The following is an 18,726-nucleotide window of genomic DNA, read 5'->3' on the forward strand; positions in this document are numbered from 1 at the left end:
AAAACCCACAATTTAATTAACAAAAATGACCTAATAGTAACTCTGGCAAAATAATTGGATTAAAGCACAACCCACCAACCCCCCCCCACCCCCTTCCAACTGCCAGGCAACTGCACCTCTTTATAATCTCCACATTGGATCTATTCATCTAATCAAACTAATTTATCCCTTCTAAAATCTGTAATGCTGAACATGATCATATTCTAAGCCTTCAATCGTGCAACAGACCAGAGACATCATAATAGAACAGTAAAATAGTTATCATCATTCATAGGAAACAATGGTATGTAATTGCCAGCAAAGAGATCAAAAATCATAAAAGATGGAATAATGATTATTGTTCAACTCAATTGTTTTATTTTTCCATTGATCAATAATAAAGAGCACTAAGTAATGATACATTTCCTTCTACAACTATCACTACACTCAAAATCTCAATTTAGATTGTCTACAAAGGATGCACAGTCATCAATCACCAATGAATTTCCCCTATAAATGTTTTCACCTATTTTCTTGTTGCTTTATACAATGAAAATTGGGAGGGGTCAAGAAGTGAACATCTCCTCCCAGCACAATACAATAACAATATGCTTGCTTTGCCTCCTAAACTCCCTATAAAAGAATGCTAACCACAGGGACCCAAAAATAACATAAAAAGAAGAATAAAAAAACAAACCCCAGAAATTAAAGGAAATGGAGATATGCACTTGACCAAAAAGAAAACCCATCCCTGCCCCTTAACTATACTGAATTACCCTAAGAAATTTTACAAAATCTAAATGGTAAAATAATAATTTTACAACCAGGGCATGGATGCGGAGAAAAATATGATTATACGAAAACATATACGAGGCGGATTTACATCACATGATAGCATCAAGCAGAGGACCGGATGCCTGCTGTCTACCTTCACAAATAATGGACCCTGCCTGTGTCTACCTTGGCAAATTCTGGAACAAGGGAAAAATGATCAACGTTCCAAGCCTTACTCATGTAAAAATTGGAAGGCTGGATTTTCGAGAAGTTCTTCCGCAGGTTTTACATCCAAGAAATCCTTCTCTTGTAAAGTGCTTGACAAGTCATCAACAGAGAAGGGAATACTGCATCCAGAGGAGCATGCATCAGTAGGAGTCCATGGTGCAATATTTTCAGATCAATAAAAGGATGGGAAATTTTTCACCTTGAATTATCATCCAACAAAAAGGAATTGCTAACAGCACTGTGAGAATCCTCTGTCATTAGTACCCTCATACTAGAAATGACCTGCAGCAAAATTATAGTCGCAACTCAGAATTTAGATAGTATTTGACAAGAAAATGCACTCGGATCTTTTAGAAGAGTATTGGCACTCTTGGACTTACATTTGGAGACACGCTGCGAGTGTTATAGTTATCATCCCAGTATAGTGTACAAATTCTATAAAGCTGTTGGACGCTTAAAATCTGAAGACAAGAAGCAATCAATGCCAATGTTGGGGCTGGGAGAAGAGAGAGAAAGAGAGAGAGAGAGAGAGAGAGAGACATACAGTGCAGAGGTCATTAGTAATTTCATCGTATGAAATTCGGGACTTCTGGTGTATAACCTGTAGAAGTTACCAAAAAGAGATGCCAAGTCATATCATATGGCAGAAAGTTCAAACATTTAAAAAGTAAAAGATCCACAAATGATAATTGAGCAAAGAGTAAGACATACATACCAAGAATCCAACAGCTTGCCTTATGTGCTTAAGTTCATCCCAAGATGAGCCCGCATACTGCAATGAAAAGAATAATCAAGTATGAACAATAAAACAACATAACTCAGCCTTATCCCAACTAAATAGGGTCGGCTACATGGGATCCTTTTTCTCCAATCAGCTCTAATCATAGCCCTAAGATTGAAATATGCAACTCTTTAAAATCCATCTAGTCATCCTACCAAAACAATCCAAGTTTTTTTTTTGGGAGGGTGCAAAAACAGACGGAATGCTTTATTATGCAAATCTTTTTCAGCTTTCAAAATCCACCTCGTCATCCTACAAAAATAAAGTTTTTTTTAAGGGGGGGGGTTGCAAAAACAACTCAAGTTTATCAAAGAAAGAGCATATAACTAGGTTTTCCCTATCCAAGTCAAGATTCTTAGTGGGTAATTTCATTTACTCTAGCCAGATATAATTGGATGAAAATGAAAGATGACATCAGTAAAAACTCTGGACAATTGGAATTGGTGACAGATACGAGTCAACACTAGATTGCCAAACATTTTTAAATAAGATACCCTTAGAAAATGAACCCATAATGTTAAATTTGTACCGAAGGCATATGTCAAAGCTATCTTATTTCGTTGGTCATCAACCCTTCATGAAAAAAAAGGGAAACCAAAGGTTCCCTTGGTGAAGATTCTGAATCAATACAAGGTACTGAAAGGCTGAGGTCGATTTTTTATGGTTCAATACCTTGAATTAAATTAGGTTCTTAAAAGGATCTCACATATTTTGGGGATTATCCTCTTTTCCTTTCCTGACAATAATATACTCGCCAACATTGCATATTCTAGGCCATGGCCTGAAAGCTTCACCAATCATATGGATGGAAAGTACCTCTTCTTTTGCTTGGCAACACCATAGCTCCAATTCCGCTAACCCAGCTTTCACATACTCCCCATTACTGAATGTACAACACTCTCGTCGTAGTAGAAGACTGCAGTGGCATAAGCCCACATTCCCATGTCACCATTTAAGCTTATAACCCTAAAAAAAATTTTAAAAATGCTGAAATAGACCACCAACTTACCTGTTAAAGAGTTGTACATTGATATATGAAAAAACTTGAGTATAGATCTTCCGGACAAGGACAGAAGGCACCTGGAAAAAGGAAAGGCATAAAATTTCTGTGCTTGGGAAAATAATATAGTTTCATCCCACCTGATATTTCAAGTAAAAAAGAAAGAATTTTTTTTTTTTGGGGAGGGGGGGGGGGGGGAATGCGTCAACAGGAACAGAAATGACATACAAAGTTCTCTTTCAGTATACTAAGGAGCATATTGAGGGTCTCAATGATGCTCTGCCAATGATTAGCTGGAGAGTTATTGCTCAATGACCGCCCAGATGACCTCAGTACATTCCCCCTTGACGTTCGTGGTGCCTGAAATTTCAAGTTAGCACATAACAAGCATCATAAGTTTAAGATATTTCCATCCCTCATTTATCAGTTGGCTCTTTACACGGAACAACAAAATTATTTCATGAAGAAATGTAGACACTGAGGAGTGCTGTGACATTATTAGAGTGCAATGGAACTTCAGAGACAAAAATCCCACCATCACCAGACTCTCAAGATTCTAAGAAGTGACATAAAGGCAATATTCAAAAACCTACACGTATGTGTTTATCCAAGTCTTAATCATCACTCCCTGGGTTAGTATGTCCCACACTTCCACCCATCAACTCCAAGCAACTACTGAGACAGAATCTACATTGAACTAATATAAATGCATAAGCAGCACTGCAGAAAAGAAAATCACTTGGAAGTTCATCGCACCTGGATACAGAGGGAAAGCAGTGATGACAGATCCTTCTTCACATTGTCTCTAATAATTCCATATATCTTCTCCACATATGCTGTGAGCTGTTGCTTGAAAAGCAATGCTGGATATTTGGCCTCAACTTGGCGTACAACATCCAGCCCACCTACATTAAGGTTGGCCGAAGACGGAGACGAGCGGAATCCCTGAGAAAAATCAATACGACATTCCGTTAGACATGGACCACAAGCTCTGGTAATTTGCATTGCTGGGTAAAATTTGCCCAAAGTCACTAAAGGAAAAAATTAGAAGCAACTTATTAGTTATTACTTGGGTCATCCTCCCAAATAATGATGTAGCAGGGGGAGGTTTCCGGCGTGGAGAACCAGCAGCTTTCAAACTTCTTTGTAGCAAGAACAACAGGGTAGAAGTATTTGACAGCCAATAAGCCATGTGCTCATTGTTATCCTGATTCTGTAACAATGACAATATTTTCAATCAAAAAAGATAAATGACAACCAAGTGAGCCTGTCAATAAAAAAAGAGAAAATAGAAAATTCTATCAAGGAATTTTATAATTCACACATGCAGAACGCATGACGTATTGGAGTTCAAACTTTCAGGAGGAAAAAAGGAGGGGGGGGGGAATAAACAGATGCAGGCACACACCCATAACAGATAGAAGAGAATTCAGCTTTCATAGATAACAGTAAAAAGAAAAACACATACTAACATTAATCAAGAATAAGAAAATGTATAAATACAATTTAGAACTGGCACCGTAATTTAATCATTTTTAACACTTGCACCCAAAAAAAAATATTCAACACTCCTTGGACCTCTGCATAACTCCATGCTAGAGGTATTTTGCTAGAAAACGGTCTGTCCTGTTTCTTTATCATATTCAAAGATATATCATGATAGAATAGATTTTGGACAAAACAAATCTTTCGTATACGTATTTAATAATTATTTCATTGGGTACTCCTAAGTCATTCATGTTAAAAAATATAAATGTAGTAAGCAGTTCAAGACTGGGAAAAAAACCTTCTTTTTTCTTTTTTTTCTTTTTTTTTGGGGGGGGGGGGGGTGAAGGGGGCAATGATTTTAACACAACAATGGAGACATTCTAGGTACACCCCAACCACCAAATACTCTTTTGTTCCAAGCTATATTACATATCGTATTATTCCTCTACTAATAATCTCACGATTGTTCCATCAAAGGGATAATGGATACCAAAGTACCTCGATTGCAGAACCTATCATCTGAATAAGACGATCAAAGACACTGGTCCTTTCAGCTTCGAATGATTTCCAGTGAAGCAGACATTTATATATAGTAAATGCAGCAACTGGCTTCCCTTGACTAAACCCAAGATCTTGCATGACACATTTGATAAGAGCATCAACACTCTCCTGCATCAAAAAAGTATAACACCCAAGGTCAGAATGAATCCACCTATTTACCTAAAGAAGAAAAAGCAACATAAACAATCAAGAAAGATGATGAAGTATATTTCAATTCAAGGAAGCACATACATGCTGTCTTTCAATATGGAACCTCCTCAACTTGTTGTCAGATTCTACTCCCAACTTGTTAGTAGGTGCCGCACTCATTGGTTCCTGCAGCAAAAACTTTTGTTATGATGACTAACATATGGTAGTACACATCAATATGGAACCCAAACCAAAAGACTGATAAAAAGATACAGTTTGTAAATTACATTAGCTCTATGTTCTTCACTCTCATGATGACCATTTTCCAAACTCTGCGAGGACAACATTAAGGTAAACAAATATGGATGAAGAAAAAAAAACAGAATTATACACACACACACAACAACAAGTATTACCTTAATTGTAGGAATTGCTAAATGTTCTGACATCTTTTTTACAGGTGTATTTAACAAGGACTGCTGTCGGAGAATTTGATCCTCATTTTCCAAATCAGAAAGTTTTTCTTCGAGCCTGTGACAATAATGATATGGGAGGAGGGGGAACACATTAATACCAAATAAATAACTAAAGAAAAACAAACACTAAAACTCATATCAATGTCCTTTTGCACTAGGGAAAATTAGTATTATTGACTAAACACAAATTCACCAGGAAAAAATAGAAAGCAAACAATTTATTTTCCACTTTCCATTCAACGTTCATTTCAGTCTAATAGACTCACTTCAAGCTTAATCTAAGTCCAACAGAACAACTCAGTCACTAAAACAACCTTTGCATTGCAGTCTTCAAATTAATAATCTTTGACTCAGCATCCAACGCCTGCTTCAACCTTTCTTCACTAAGCTTGTTTGTTTCTTCATATTTTTTCTCTGTCTCATCAATTTTCTTTTCTAATGTACTCACTAATGCCTGCAATTAGAGAAAGGCAAACAAGATAAAACAACAATACATATGCATAGTCATGTTGCTGCAAATGTTTTACAAGAACTCGCTTGAAAGGCTGCTTTAGCCAATACATGAATTAGCGCCATCAAGCAACAACCATATCCTAGAGTTTCAGAAACATTACCTTGAGTTTTTCATTTTCCTTAGTGAGCCTTTCCAACAAGGCATCATCAACAACCGGGACCTCCTTGATGACAGGGGCTTGCTCTGCAGCCATTTTCGCAGCCTCACATTCTTTCAACAGCTGTGCCTTAGTTTCTTTAAACTGAAGTTGCATCTCTTCCAAAGCAGATTGCAGTTTCACATTTTCTTGAGTCTTAGCTTCCTCCAAGTCAGCCTAGAAAACACACAAGAAATACACAAACTAAGTAAGAAAAATCACTAGTTCCAACATTTAAGTTGAGTCAAGTGGGCAGAGTGTGAAATGCAGTGAGAATGTGAAGAACGCGGTGGTTGGGTATGTAACAAATAGGAAATATTTTTCTGTGTTTTCCAGTTTCCTCTTCTTTTGGGAGCTGGGGATATTAAATGAACTTACATAAGGTACAAGTGATCATGAACTCTAAAGGACCATAAAAGTTGAACACTAGTTTGTATGCAAAATTAATCATGTAAAACAGATATAATTAGCATATCATATTTAGTTTGAATTACCTTGTCCATTTGTGGAGATCAAACCAAGAAATCTTTAGCTCTAGCTGTAAAACCCTATCCTTAATTTTTGGTATCGTTGTTTGGTTGCCTAGCTGCATAAGGGTTTAAAGGCGGCTGTCACCATTGCTCTTTGTTTTTTTCTGATTAATAACTAGGATTTTATTATAAAAGAGGAAAAATGATACTACAACCAAGACCCCTAGGATACAGAAGAACCCCAACCAAGAATAATTACAAGAAAACCCACAAGACCAACGATACAAAGCTTTCCCATACTAATCTGCTAGGAGAATAGAGATCCCCTCATACCATCCACACGTCTGAGCTCCATGACAGGCCACAAGGTCTGAAACCTCATTAGCTGCTATTGACATCCAGCTAAACAAGCAGTTCACCTCAGAAGCGAGAATTTGATGCACCTAATGATGTGCACAAACTCCCCATGGATCCTCAAGGAAGGATACCACCCAAAAAATAATGGTAGCTTTTTCCCTTTCCGCCAACATATTATCAAACCACTCTTACAATTCACAATAGACCCATAATAAGTGAGAGAAGCTCCACTTTTATAGAATTTCCCATATCAATTGGACCCAAATAAGCCTTTAGGACTATGCCCATGCTAGACCTGACAAGTCCATACACTCTGGAAGGACCCAGACTACCCAGAGAAGATCCATCAAAGTTCAGTTTCTCAACCCCTTGAGGAGGATTAATCAAACTCTACTCCTTTCCTTAGGAATACTCAACCAGATGACATCGCTCCAATCGTTGAAGAGGTAAGTAGAGGGGACATCTTTAAATAAAGCATCTGCCATAGTCCAATGCGCCACCGTCACGGCCTCACCTTCACCTTTTCTATGACCACTACATTAGGTGAGAATTCATCCCAAAATAACTTGTCATTTCTTTTCTCCCACAAAGATCATGACACTTCTAGAAGATAAGGATTGAGATCTCGGTTTCGGGGGGACAGGCCCGAAACCGAGATGTGCCGGATCTTGTTTCGAGGTTTCAACACTGGATTTCGTTTCATCCAGGCTTGAAACCGAGACAACTAGGAAATTTCGGTCAGTTTCGACAGAGATTTAGTTCCATGCTAGAAGAGTCACTCTGCAAAGAAATCTCCCCCTAGATCCAAAAGGAGAAAATTGCCATAAACAAATAAGACAGACCACATCTTTGGGAAAATCCCACTCCCGGTTAAACACGAAATAGATGCATTCAAAGAACAGAAGATCAACAGATTCCCCATTCTCCTTACACATATGATAGATGAAAGGTGAAAAACATTTCCCCCTCAACTGGTAGATATTCGCAGTCATGATCTTTTTATGGACAATCTCCCAATCCCAAGGTCCAAGAGACACGAGGATTCCAAATGGATTTATGAGAAAATGGAGCACATGGGTTTCTATGAATCATCAACTCGCACAACACCTGATAAAGGGCTAGAAAACAAGATTTGGAAGTGAAATTGCCAATCGAATTTAGAACTCAAATCATCTTGTCCTGATGGTCATGAGACGTAAAAACCTCCAATAGAGAGTCTAGCAAGGACTGAACCAACCGAACCTCACCCTCTCTAGAACCTCTTCTAAACCCTAGGTTCCAGCTCACCCCACCCGGTTCTACGATAGCACATTGACTCACCACTTTGTTGGTGTCAGAAGTTAATGTGTATAGTCTAGGGAAAGAATTATAAGAGATTGATATCCCCAACAAGAGTCTTCCCAAAACTTCACTTATCCCACACACATCATACCTCATGAACACCAACATCAGGGGAAGAACTCTCATACTTTTCCATAGAGGCCTCAATGTTGCTCTTTCCACCTCATTGGCATCCCATTCATTACTCGATATGCCATAAACGGATGCAATCAATTTAGCACCTGCTAAGAATATATCACAGGAAAAATACCCAGTATGAGTCAGCACACAATTTCAGGGAGAACAGCCCATCCATTCCAAGATTTTAAACACAGCACATCAACCCCTTGATTGCATGACTAACAAGGGAATCTTCAGCGCACAGGAACATCAACAGTAGCAGCGCAACCATTGCTGCACTGCACACTGCAGACTGTAGAAGACTCCAGCAGGGAGAAAAAAAAATCTATTCAGCGCACTACTTGATTATGAGTTCTGAATGAAGAAAGGAAGAGAAAAGGATTACCGAAGAATATTGCTCTGATACCAAGTTACTAAATCAGAGACAATACTGACCAGTAATAGAAACCAGATCCAAGAGGGGAGGATCTGCAGGGAAAAAAGAAAACAAAAGAAGGGAAAAGATTTTCCAGATTGATAGAGTTCTGAACCCCCTACTCGATCTCTAATACTATAAAATTATGTTATCGAAATTCTATCATTACAATGAATGCCCCTGACTAATTATTAATTGCACATAAGTTCCTGTCAATAATTTTTACTTACAAAGAAGCCCCTACGATAAATTCTGAACAGCACCAAAGAAAGATTCTTAATCTCTACATTTCGGATTTCAATACCCCCTTCACCATCGGCATGGCCATGATACCCCATCCAAGAAGGTGACTTCTCCTTTATCTCCCATCTCCCTCAAGAATTTCCTATTCATCTTTTCCATCATGTTAATTGCTCTTTGGCATAGTTCGAGAAAGGCGAGATCTCGCCGAGTTTCTCGGTTATTGGAAAAAACGAGACGAGACCTTAGGCGAGTCCCAAAAGTGTGAGATCTCGCCGAGATCTCGAACCGAGATCTCGTTTTGAACCATTTTTACGAGGCATCTTGTCCATATCTCTCTGAGATCTCGGATCTCGGGTTGACCCATGGAAATGACCCATCTACTATGTATTTACTTACCTAACTCGACATAACTCTTATATGCTTGCTGTGGAGCACTATATGCAACATTACAACAACACTATATCATGGGAAGACTATGTGACACTAGGGGGGACTGAATACTTGATTCAAAGTCATTTTATGTGATGATAGTTGTAACACTGTTAAACAGTTTGATCTATCACTTTAACATTTCTAATTCTTATTTAAGTTGTTTAGCTATTAATTGAATATTTTGCTTGCTTTCTATTACTAAATTATGTGTAGAGTAGGGTATTTTAGTACATCATCGCCTACCAACCTATGGTCCGAAGTGACACTCATATTTGGACTTTGTTTTTGCAAAATCTGATAGTGTCATTGTGTTTAAATGGCCTAAAATAGGCTGAACACCAAGTTTCAAACCCAAACTAGGTCTAAAACCCACCGAGATGAGGCTTCGAGTTGAAAAAAAAAAAATGCACCAACTCTCTGAGATCTCGGCTCGATTCGATTTTTCCCAAAAGCGAGTTGGTTCCGAGATCCGAGTTTTAGAACCTTGCTCTTTCGTTGCCAAGCTGCCTAAGGATTCAAAGGGCATTTAAACACACGGATAAAGAGAAGGCGCGGGGGAGGAGGTTCTTGGTGAATGTACATGTGTATTTAAATAATAGGGATGTGGGAGAAAAAATCATAATATATATCTATTGTAGCCAAAACCTGCTTTCTGATTGTAGGGAATGCAATTAGGAGGTGCTCTCGCCTTTGAACCAGAATCTTAAAATATTTTTGTAAAAAAAAAAAGCACACAACCAAAACCCTGGGAAGAAGACGGATCAAGAAATTCCACTGATACTCTGGGATAATCACTGCTCAGAGACTAGAGATTAACAGGAACAACGCAGGACTCAACAGGACCATGTTCAAACAGAAAATGACTTGAAAACCAATTGATCACCAATACATTACTTTGTCACTGCTATGTTTGGTCAGATAAACAAGGCAAAATTGTAGCATAATATGGTTGTTTCTTTGAAGGGAATTACTAGCGGTAGTCACAATCTTATAGCTATAGAAGAGGGCTAACAAATTAATGAGACATCATAGTGTTCTTAATTAAAATATTTACCCTCATGCGCTTCTCCAGTTGTAACCGCCACGTCAATTCTTCAACTTGCTTTTCCAACTTATTCTTGGCAGCCTGCAGAGCACCAGTTTCCCTTGCCGCCTGCAGACAAAGACATGATAAATCAGATCCAAAATCTACAAGTTAAAAGCCAGGAAAAGGAACACAATGTTTTCACTTCAACAGGCCAAAAATTTCTATCAAGAGGTAGCATTGAGGGAAAAAAATTAACCAGACAGCATTTTCGTAAAGTAATAAGCAACGTTCTTTTCATTTACTTATTATCTTATTCTCTTTTTAGAGGAGTGTTTACACTATTCGTAATAAAATCGCTGAAAATACCAAGCTACTTTGTTAGCCTACAAAAAACTTGAGATTGAAGTACCTAATGAAATGGTATCAATTCTTTATCCTGAACAACTAAAAAGACAACTTACCATATTTCAAGCTAACTAATAAAAATTGGTTGTGTTGTGCCTTATTTGTTTTAGAAAGTTACCAAAATCCAAATGAAAAATTTTAAGGGAATATGAAAACAATAGTGCATACACCTTCAGCAGATAAACTGTAAAGCAGGGATGGAATATAAAGGGAAAAGAAGGTCACCATTTTAAGCTTCTTTAGTTCTCTTCGAGCAACCTTTCCTCTCCAAGCACATTGGGTGGTTATGGAAGCTTTCTTTATCCTCATATACTGTAGACGAGCTAAGTATTGCCGGCATCGACTCTGGACCAAAAGATATATATTAACCAAACTTCTGAATCAGCACAATAACATTAGGAAATGAAAACCTTTAGTGAAACACATAAGCCAAGTACAACAGGATCAGATCTCCTGCCAATACTAGATATGTATAATGCATTCAATAGAAAAAACTGGTTTACCTGGATGGTAATTGCGGCCTTCGTCTGTCGTTGAAAACGAAGTTTATTACGAGCAGCCATCCCACGAATACCGGTTTGAATTGAAATAGCCGACGACTGCAATGATTTGTAAGCTTTCCTAGCAAGATGCATGCGCAAATTTTTCTGGATCCTTAGACATGCAGCTTCTCTCCGCATGTTCTCATAAAGTTGTCGGGCAAGTTCCCCTACAATCAGTACACTACTTAGTTTCTTTACTCCCTCCCAAAAAATAGAATCCATAAGTTGTCTTTCAGGGACAAAAGGGACGAATAACAGACAACAAATTCTAATGAAAGATGCATTTATCTCTGAAAACATATATACTACTTGACACACCTCTGCATGCAGCTTGAATCTGTCTGACAGAACGCCGCAACACAATGAAGCTTTTCCTAGCTAAGTAAGATCGAAGTTTCCTCTGGATAATGCTTGCAGATCTCCCTAAAATCTCAGCCCTACGGGCATCTAGCTCTGGCATCTGGCCAGCCCTAAGAAACACCTTTGTTTTGCCAATCTGCAACATCAAATTAGATCAGTTAACAATTTAACTTCCCTAAAACCTATCCAAGAAATATATATATATATATATATATATATATAAGACACTAAGACACATGCATGTATAGCAGAACCAAAGAATCTTTTCCATTGACCATGTGGTGCATTTCAAGTGACAAAAATGCAATATTCTATATTTCTATCTCTTTTCCTCTCTTCTTGTTTGCTCGCTAAAAAATATTACTAAAAGAAGAAAGAATGGGCATATACCATGAAAGAGATGCTTAACAGAAAGCACCTGAAGTCTGACAAATGGAAAGCAAGAAAATCCAAAGAAAAGCAAATTATACTGATACGGAGCATGCATTCAACACATTCCACTGAATTTAATTGTGCCCGGGAAAACTGAGCTAGATTTGAAGAGTGATGATTGATATAGCCTCCTTGGAAGTCATATCAACTAGTTCTACTTTACTAATTTGAAGCTCAACAATTTGCTAGATCATTTATTGCTGTTGATATATGAAATGGGGTTTCTTTAATAGCTTAAATAAGGGTGCATCTAGTTGAAACCAAAGTGGTGAACTGAGAAATTGTAACCTCCTTTTTATTGCCCCTTGTCTTATTCCCAAAAATTCTTTGTGTCAAGAAAATAAGGGTTCTCAAAATAATTTGAAAATGACTTACCGTTATGTCACTCTCAGGAGCTGTCTTGCACGCTTTTGTATACATATAAAATGACGGGATTTTACCCGCATTGAAAAAATGTGTTATACTAAAAGGACATAAAACTAAGGTTACAACTTATTTTTCACCAACTTTTGTTTTTTTTGTTTTATTTTTACCCCGAATATTACCTGGGACCCAGGCCAGCCCTTAAAATTTTATTAAATTCAAATAAATTGGAAAAAGAATACAAGGGGGACACGTGCCACCTTACCCCAACCCGAAAAACATGTCTCTCAACAACCACTGGGCCCAAACCCATACAAAAAAGAAATAAAGGAAAGACTACAATTTCTGAGAACAGGCAAACCAGTACTGTCTTCCCGCAGAATACGTTGCAGGTCCCCCAGTGGCTGGCTGCCATAGTGGAAAACAATAGGAGCCCTGGTATAGTGGTAACACAAGCTAAGTTGGCAAGCCAATCGGCTGCCCTGTTGCTTTCCCTATAAGCAAAGGATAATAGAGGCCAAGTAGAACGCAACAAAACCATCGACTCATGGAACCAGTACCAACCCCTCCAAAGATTACACCTCTTTTGATTAATCATTAATCGTTCTTACACTGGTAGACGAATCTGAGTTGACCACAAAATCTGAGAGACCCAAATCTTGGCATAGTTTCAAGCCATCTCTTAAAGCTCTCAACTCAGCCACCGAATTAGTGCAATCACCATAAATGCTGGAGAAGGCAGCCACAACACTACCCTCCTTAGCTCTGATAACCCCTCCACCCCCTCCTATGCCAGGATTGCCCTTACAAGCACCATCCACATTGAGCTTAACCGTGGCAAAGGGGGGACACCAATAAATGGGGAGAGGGTGTTTCAACCTGATAGGATGATCCGAAAGGCCCAAGCATTAAAGTATTAACCCTTCTCTGTGAGAGCCCGAGCTCCTAAACTTGGAAGGATACGAAACGTCCTTCACCCAAGCTTTAATGCTCTCAATAACAGAACCAGCAGCCCGCCTTTTTTCTCCATGCCTTCTGTTGTTCCTTTCTTTCCAGAGCTCCCACACTACCAGAGAGGGAAGCAGTCTTGTAATGTAGGCATAGAGACTTTTACCACTCGCCATCCCTAACACAGAAGGATCCGACTCCTGGTATCTTGTGAAGGGATTACACCAATATCAAAGACTTGAGAAAAGAAATCCCAAACCTTCTTCGCAGTGCCTCCAGCTATCAGGCAATGATCTGCTGTAACTCTCCTGGGATTTCTGCAACATTTACATTTAGACGCTAGGGGAATCCCAACAGCCATCAAGGAATCATCAGTGGGAATTTTTCCATTAAGGAGCTGCCAAGTAAAAAAGGCAATCTTCGTGGGCAGAGATTGCTTCCAAACCCATTTAGAATAGGAAACCTCAAGTGATCTACTCCACAATTCATTCCAGGCTGATTTGGTTGAGAACTGACCGTCACTAGAAGGAGTCCAAACCAACACATCATCCCTTTTACCTAAGGCGAAATTGCATCATATGATGCTAAGCCTAACCACATCCAAGTCAATCAGGTCCAGAACGGACTGTTTCCACGAGCCATCCTCCTCCAGAGCATCCTTGACTTGCAAAGCCGTGTCAACCTATAGTGCATTGTCCACGTAGTCAATCAACGGGCCAACCCCTACCCAATTATACAACCAGAAAAAAAATTTGCCAACACCAATCAACCATCTTTACTTGGCAAGGATGATGTCCTTATGCGCCAGAGCGTTTCTCCAAGACTTCGAGCCTATCTCGCTCGAATCAGCCAACACAATATGATTGTTTTTAAGAAATTTAGCCCTGAAGAACCCACTCCACAGAGAATGATCAGGCAGGACCCTCCATAAACCTTTAAGCCTTAAGGAAAGGCCAAAATCCTCCAGAAGCCTAATTCCCAACCCCCCCCCTTCATTTAAAGGCCTGCAAATCTTCTGCCAACTCACTCAATATCTACGCTTCACCCACTCCGAGCTTCCCCATAAGAAATAAGCAAAAATTCCATATATTTGTCCTACGACTGCCTTGGGCGGATCTAAAGTAGCAAGCAAATGGATGGGGATAGAGGATAGCACATGTTTCAAGAGCGTAACACGTCCCCCAGACAACAAAAGCTTACCTTTCCAACCCGCCACCTTGTTCCTTATTTTTCCAACTAAGTCATCAAAGAAACAAATTTTTAATCTTCCAGAATGGAGAGGGGTCCCCAGATAAGTAATTGGGAGTGCCTTTCTAGTGAACCCTGTAACAGATCCCACCATCCGAACTCTAGCCGCAGAGACCTTGTCCCCCAACAAAAAGCAACTCTTTTGTTTATTGACCAATTGACCTAAGAAGCCTTCGTATCGGCTTAGGAAGCTCAAAATTTATTTCAGAGATCACTTCAACCCCTTGATAAAAATAATGGTGTCATCTGCAAACAAACAATGCGAAACACCAGGACACCCTCTGGGAAACTGAAAGTAAGCAGCACGGCCTTCCGCAAAAAGATTTTTAATACCCCTGCTCAGGACCTCTTCTGCCAAAATAAATAGGGCAGGAGATAAGGGGTCCCCTTGTCTCAATCCCCTAGCTGATTTGAAGAACCCTGAAGAGCTGCCTCCCAATACAATAGAGAACCAGCAATTCTCAGTAGTTTTCTGAATTAAGTTAATCCATGCATCAACAAAACCCAACCTTGAAAGGACCAAATAAAGAAACTTCCAAACCAAGCGATCATATGCCTTTGCCATGTCCAGCTTTAGGATCACATTAGCGCCCCTTGTCTTCCTGTTTAAATCCTGAGTGACCTCTTGAACAATAGAAATATTGTCATGGATACACCTGCCCTGAACAAAAGCACCCTGCTCTTCTGCTATCAAGGAAGGCAACAACCTAGCTAACTTAGCCAACCTAGCCAACCTAGCAACAATAACTTTGGCAATAATTTTATAGGCAAAGTTACAGAGGCTAATGGGACGAAAATCAAACATTACCTCGGGGTTGTCCTTTTTAGGAATAAGCACCAGATTAGCTGAGGTGAAGCTTCTAGGGAGAACACCCCCTCCAAAGAAATCTTTAATAGCAGCCCAGACAGGAATCAGTCTTCGCTTAGACTGATAGGCTAGGTCGGGTCCCGAACCGAAACTCAACAGAAGCCGAAGAGGAGTAGAGCTATAAAGCAAGTTTTAAAGATTGTATACAAGGTAGTCAACAAGCAAGCCCCACCTAGTAAGTCGAAGACTCCCTCGCCGTTCCAAAGGTGAATTAGGGACTCATTAGACTAGGCTAGCTACACTCTTTTAGAGCCTTTCCTCAGTCTCTTTCTTTTAGTCTCCTTCTACCTTATCTCTTGTCATTTCAGCAAGCTCTCATCTTCTTCTTCTTTCAATCTTCTTCTTGATTAGTTTGTTCGCCCAACGAAGAAAGTGTCTTAGTTAGTGAATATAAAAGTGTGTCTTTCTGTCTGAGTCTGTTTGCTCTTTAGTGCATTTCTCAGTTCTATTTCATTCTGGATTCAAATCTACTTCACGACAATTCCTAATATATCGTTTTTTTGGAATCATATTAATCTATGAATGAAATTGAATAGCGGATCGCTTAGATATCCAAGATTATGGGAAATCAATCCATTCCTCAATATTATTAATCTTTCTCCTCAATCCAGTGGCCATGCGTGAAGATTTTCGAATTCCCATGTCAACTTAAACAGTCCCGTTGGGGATGGAAAAGATAGAAGAGGAAGATACCAAATCTCAAGAAACTATTAGCCGCGGAAAATTAGCCATAGTTGAAGAAGAGGGTGAGAAATAACTTAGTTTAATCTGGACCAATCTCTACAACCACTCTTCTTTCATCTTCGTCCTATCTCTTCTTTCTCGTCCTCCTCATTCTAACCCAAATCTATTATATTTCTACAAGTAGGCTAAGATAAATAAATAAATATTTTTTTATTTTTTTATAAATTTATTAATAAATAAAGAATTTTTTACATTTATAAATAGGAGATATCCAGATGGGAATGATAAAAAAAAGAGAATAGAATAGAATCGCCGCTGATATTGAAGAATTTTTTAATGTAGGTCTTTTCTTTCCATTCCCATAGTTCTTTTAACCAATCTTGTGACACATCGCTCGGATCTCCATCTCCTCGCCCCCACTTATGAGCAAGGCACTGAAGACGTGGGGTGATCCTTCCCATCCCGCAAGGGAGCCGTGAAATCTTATATTTTTCAATTTCAACTCGTGTGAGAAAAAGCGATGAGGTTAGTGTGAAGCGTGCTCCGAGAGTTTGAAAAATGGTTACATCTCCCTTCTACAAGTTCTCCCAAAGCCTGCGAAGAAACTTACTAAGCGAAGAAAAGCCTTACCCCTATATAAAATAAAAGCGCGCGTTAGAGAAAACCAGAGAAGCCATCAGGCCCCAGAGCAGAAAACTGCCTCCTTTACTTCCTCCAAAGATGGGAAAACCAAGAGAGAAACATTAACTTCCTCCGTCACCACCTAGGGTATATGAGCCAGCAGATCCCCATCAACCAGACAACCTAGGGAGGTGAAAATACCGAGAAATGCTTCACTGCCGCAGCCTGCACCCCTTCCAGATCAGTGATCCACTCTCCCTCCTTAGACTTTATTCTATGAACATCACTCTGCTTACGCCTAATTTTAACAATAGAATTAAAAAAATTTGTGTTCCGATCCCCCTCCTTGAGCCAGGTAACTCTGGATTTGTCTCCAAAAAATTTCCTCTTGCAACAGCACCCCTTGAAGCATTTCCCTGGCCTCCACTAGATTCCCCAAAGACCCAGCACTGGCAAGCTGGTCATAATCCGCCTCCACCCTACTAACTGCATCCTCTGACATTTTGGTGTATATTGCCAAAAACCTCTCTATTCCACGTTCGGAGCGCACTCCAAAGACGTTTCAGCTTCACAAATAAAACTAAGAGAGGCGAATCGAAGATAGGCATCTCCCACTGACTCTTAATAAAACCTTGAAAATTTGGATGCAACAACCACATCTGCTGGAATTTAAAGGGTGAGACGAATTTGTTGCCAGGGTCGGAAACAGCAAACAAGATTGGAGCATGATCCGAGCAAGTTCTATTTAAATGTGTCACCTCAAAACTGGGAAAAGCAGTGACCCAAGCTGATTTACCATAAACCGATCCAGCCTAGCCATGACCTTCCCCGCACCATGCAGCTAATTTGACCAGGTAAACATATTATCAACATACCCCGCATCAATAAGGCCAGCACAGTTCACAAAGTTGCCAAACTCATCCAAAGATAAAGTGCAAGCCGGCCTGCCACCTATCTTCTCCATTGGGGACAAAACAGCATTAAAGTCACCCCTACCTCCCAGGGAAGAGAGGATGACCCAGAGAAACGAATTAAGGCCTCCCACAGCTCCCTCCTCTCAACCACCAAGCAAAGCCCGTGGACAAAAGAAAAATGACACTTTACCTCATTGGCTGCGTAGCATTCCAAAGTGATATACGGGCAATGCTCCTCCACCACTTTTACATGCAAAGAATCCCTCCAAAAAATCCATAACCTCTCCAAAGTAAAAACCGCATCCATGCCAACCCTTCTCATAAATCATAACCACAGCCGCCTTAGAAAGTTGCGCTTTTGACTCCGCAATCGCCACAATGTCCAGTTTATGCAACTTTATCATCGCTTTCAACCGCCTAGAAGTAGGCTTATTTCCAATTCCCCGCGCATTCCAAAATAAGCAATTCATTTGGAACCATTAAAGTTTACATCCACAGGCCCCATTGACCTTGTAATACGCCTCTCGATCCCCCCCCCCTTGGAATGGCGTTTCAGCTTCAATTTCTTTCTCTTGTAAACATGGGCAGCAGTGAAGGAAGCAGACTTGACGGACACCCACTTAGGCAAGGGAACAACCACTGGCCTAGCTCCCCTACCCTCTTCACCCAACCTTGCAAAAGTTCTTCAAAGCCTCTCATCAAGAGAAGCATTAAATGCCTTGAAACTGTCCAGAAGAGCACCACGATCCAACCCAGCAGGATCCAAATCCGTAGTCCTCGAGTCATCACGAACGCAGGGGCGCCCCACCTTGTCACCGAGATACAGCGAAGGAGAACCACCCACTGAAAGCGACCCTGCCGCCACCAAAG

At 39.8% G+C, this 18,726-nt stretch overlaps 1 protein-coding gene across 4 annotated transcripts in view; it reads right to left on the minus strand.

Moving 5' to 3' along the window:
- Window positions 1-331: 331 nt before the first annotated feature.
- The window catches only part of LOC122667506 (myosin-6), a 36,754-nt gene continuing 18,359 nt past the window's right edge, over window positions 332-18,726 (minus strand). The window contains exons 20-39 of one of the 4 annotated variants that reach the window (XM_043863786.1): window positions 11,737-11,914; window positions 11,380-11,585; window positions 11,102-11,221; window positions 10,499-10,597; window positions 6,031-6,243; window positions 5,731-5,870; window positions 5,357-5,471; window positions 5,228-5,272; window positions 5,043-5,117; window positions 4,749-4,919; window positions 3,832-3,975; window positions 3,519-3,707; window positions 2,991-3,122; window positions 2,772-2,842; window positions 2,579-2,678; window positions 1,697-1,753; window positions 1,526-1,582; window positions 1,362-1,442; window positions 1,181-1,263; window positions 332-1,100 (exon numbers count right to left, since the gene is read on the minus strand). In XM_043863786.1, coding sequence (XP_043719721.1) covers window positions 986-1,100; window positions 1,181-1,263; window positions 1,362-1,442; window positions 1,526-1,582; window positions 1,697-1,753; window positions 2,579-2,678; window positions 2,772-2,842; window positions 2,991-3,122; window positions 3,519-3,707; window positions 3,832-3,975; window positions 4,749-4,919; window positions 5,043-5,117; window positions 5,228-5,272; window positions 5,357-5,471; window positions 5,731-5,870; window positions 6,031-6,243; window positions 10,499-10,597; window positions 11,102-11,221; window positions 11,380-11,585; window positions 11,737-11,914 — 2,391 coding nt within the window. In that variant the 3' untranslated portion in view covers window positions 332-985. Of the gene's footprint in view, window positions 1,101-1,180; window positions 1,264-1,361; window positions 1,443-1,522; window positions 1,583-1,696; window positions 1,754-2,578; window positions 2,679-2,771; window positions 2,843-2,990; window positions 3,123-3,518; window positions 3,708-3,831; window positions 3,976-4,748; window positions 4,920-5,042; window positions 5,139-5,227; window positions 5,273-5,356; window positions 5,472-5,730; window positions 5,871-6,030; window positions 6,244-10,498; window positions 10,598-11,101; window positions 11,222-11,379; window positions 11,586-11,736; window positions 11,915-18,726 lie in introns of all 4 variants that reach the window. The other 3 variants (XM_043863785.1, XM_043863783.1, XM_043863784.1) reach the window with 3 other exon arrangements.

Source organism: Telopea speciosissima, chromosome 7, assembly GCF_018873765.1.
Source record: "Telopea speciosissima isolate NSW1024214 ecotype Mountain lineage chromosome 7, Tspe_v1, whole genome shotgun sequence".
NCBI lineage: Eukaryota > Viridiplantae > Streptophyta > Magnoliopsida > Proteales > Proteaceae > Telopea > Telopea speciosissima.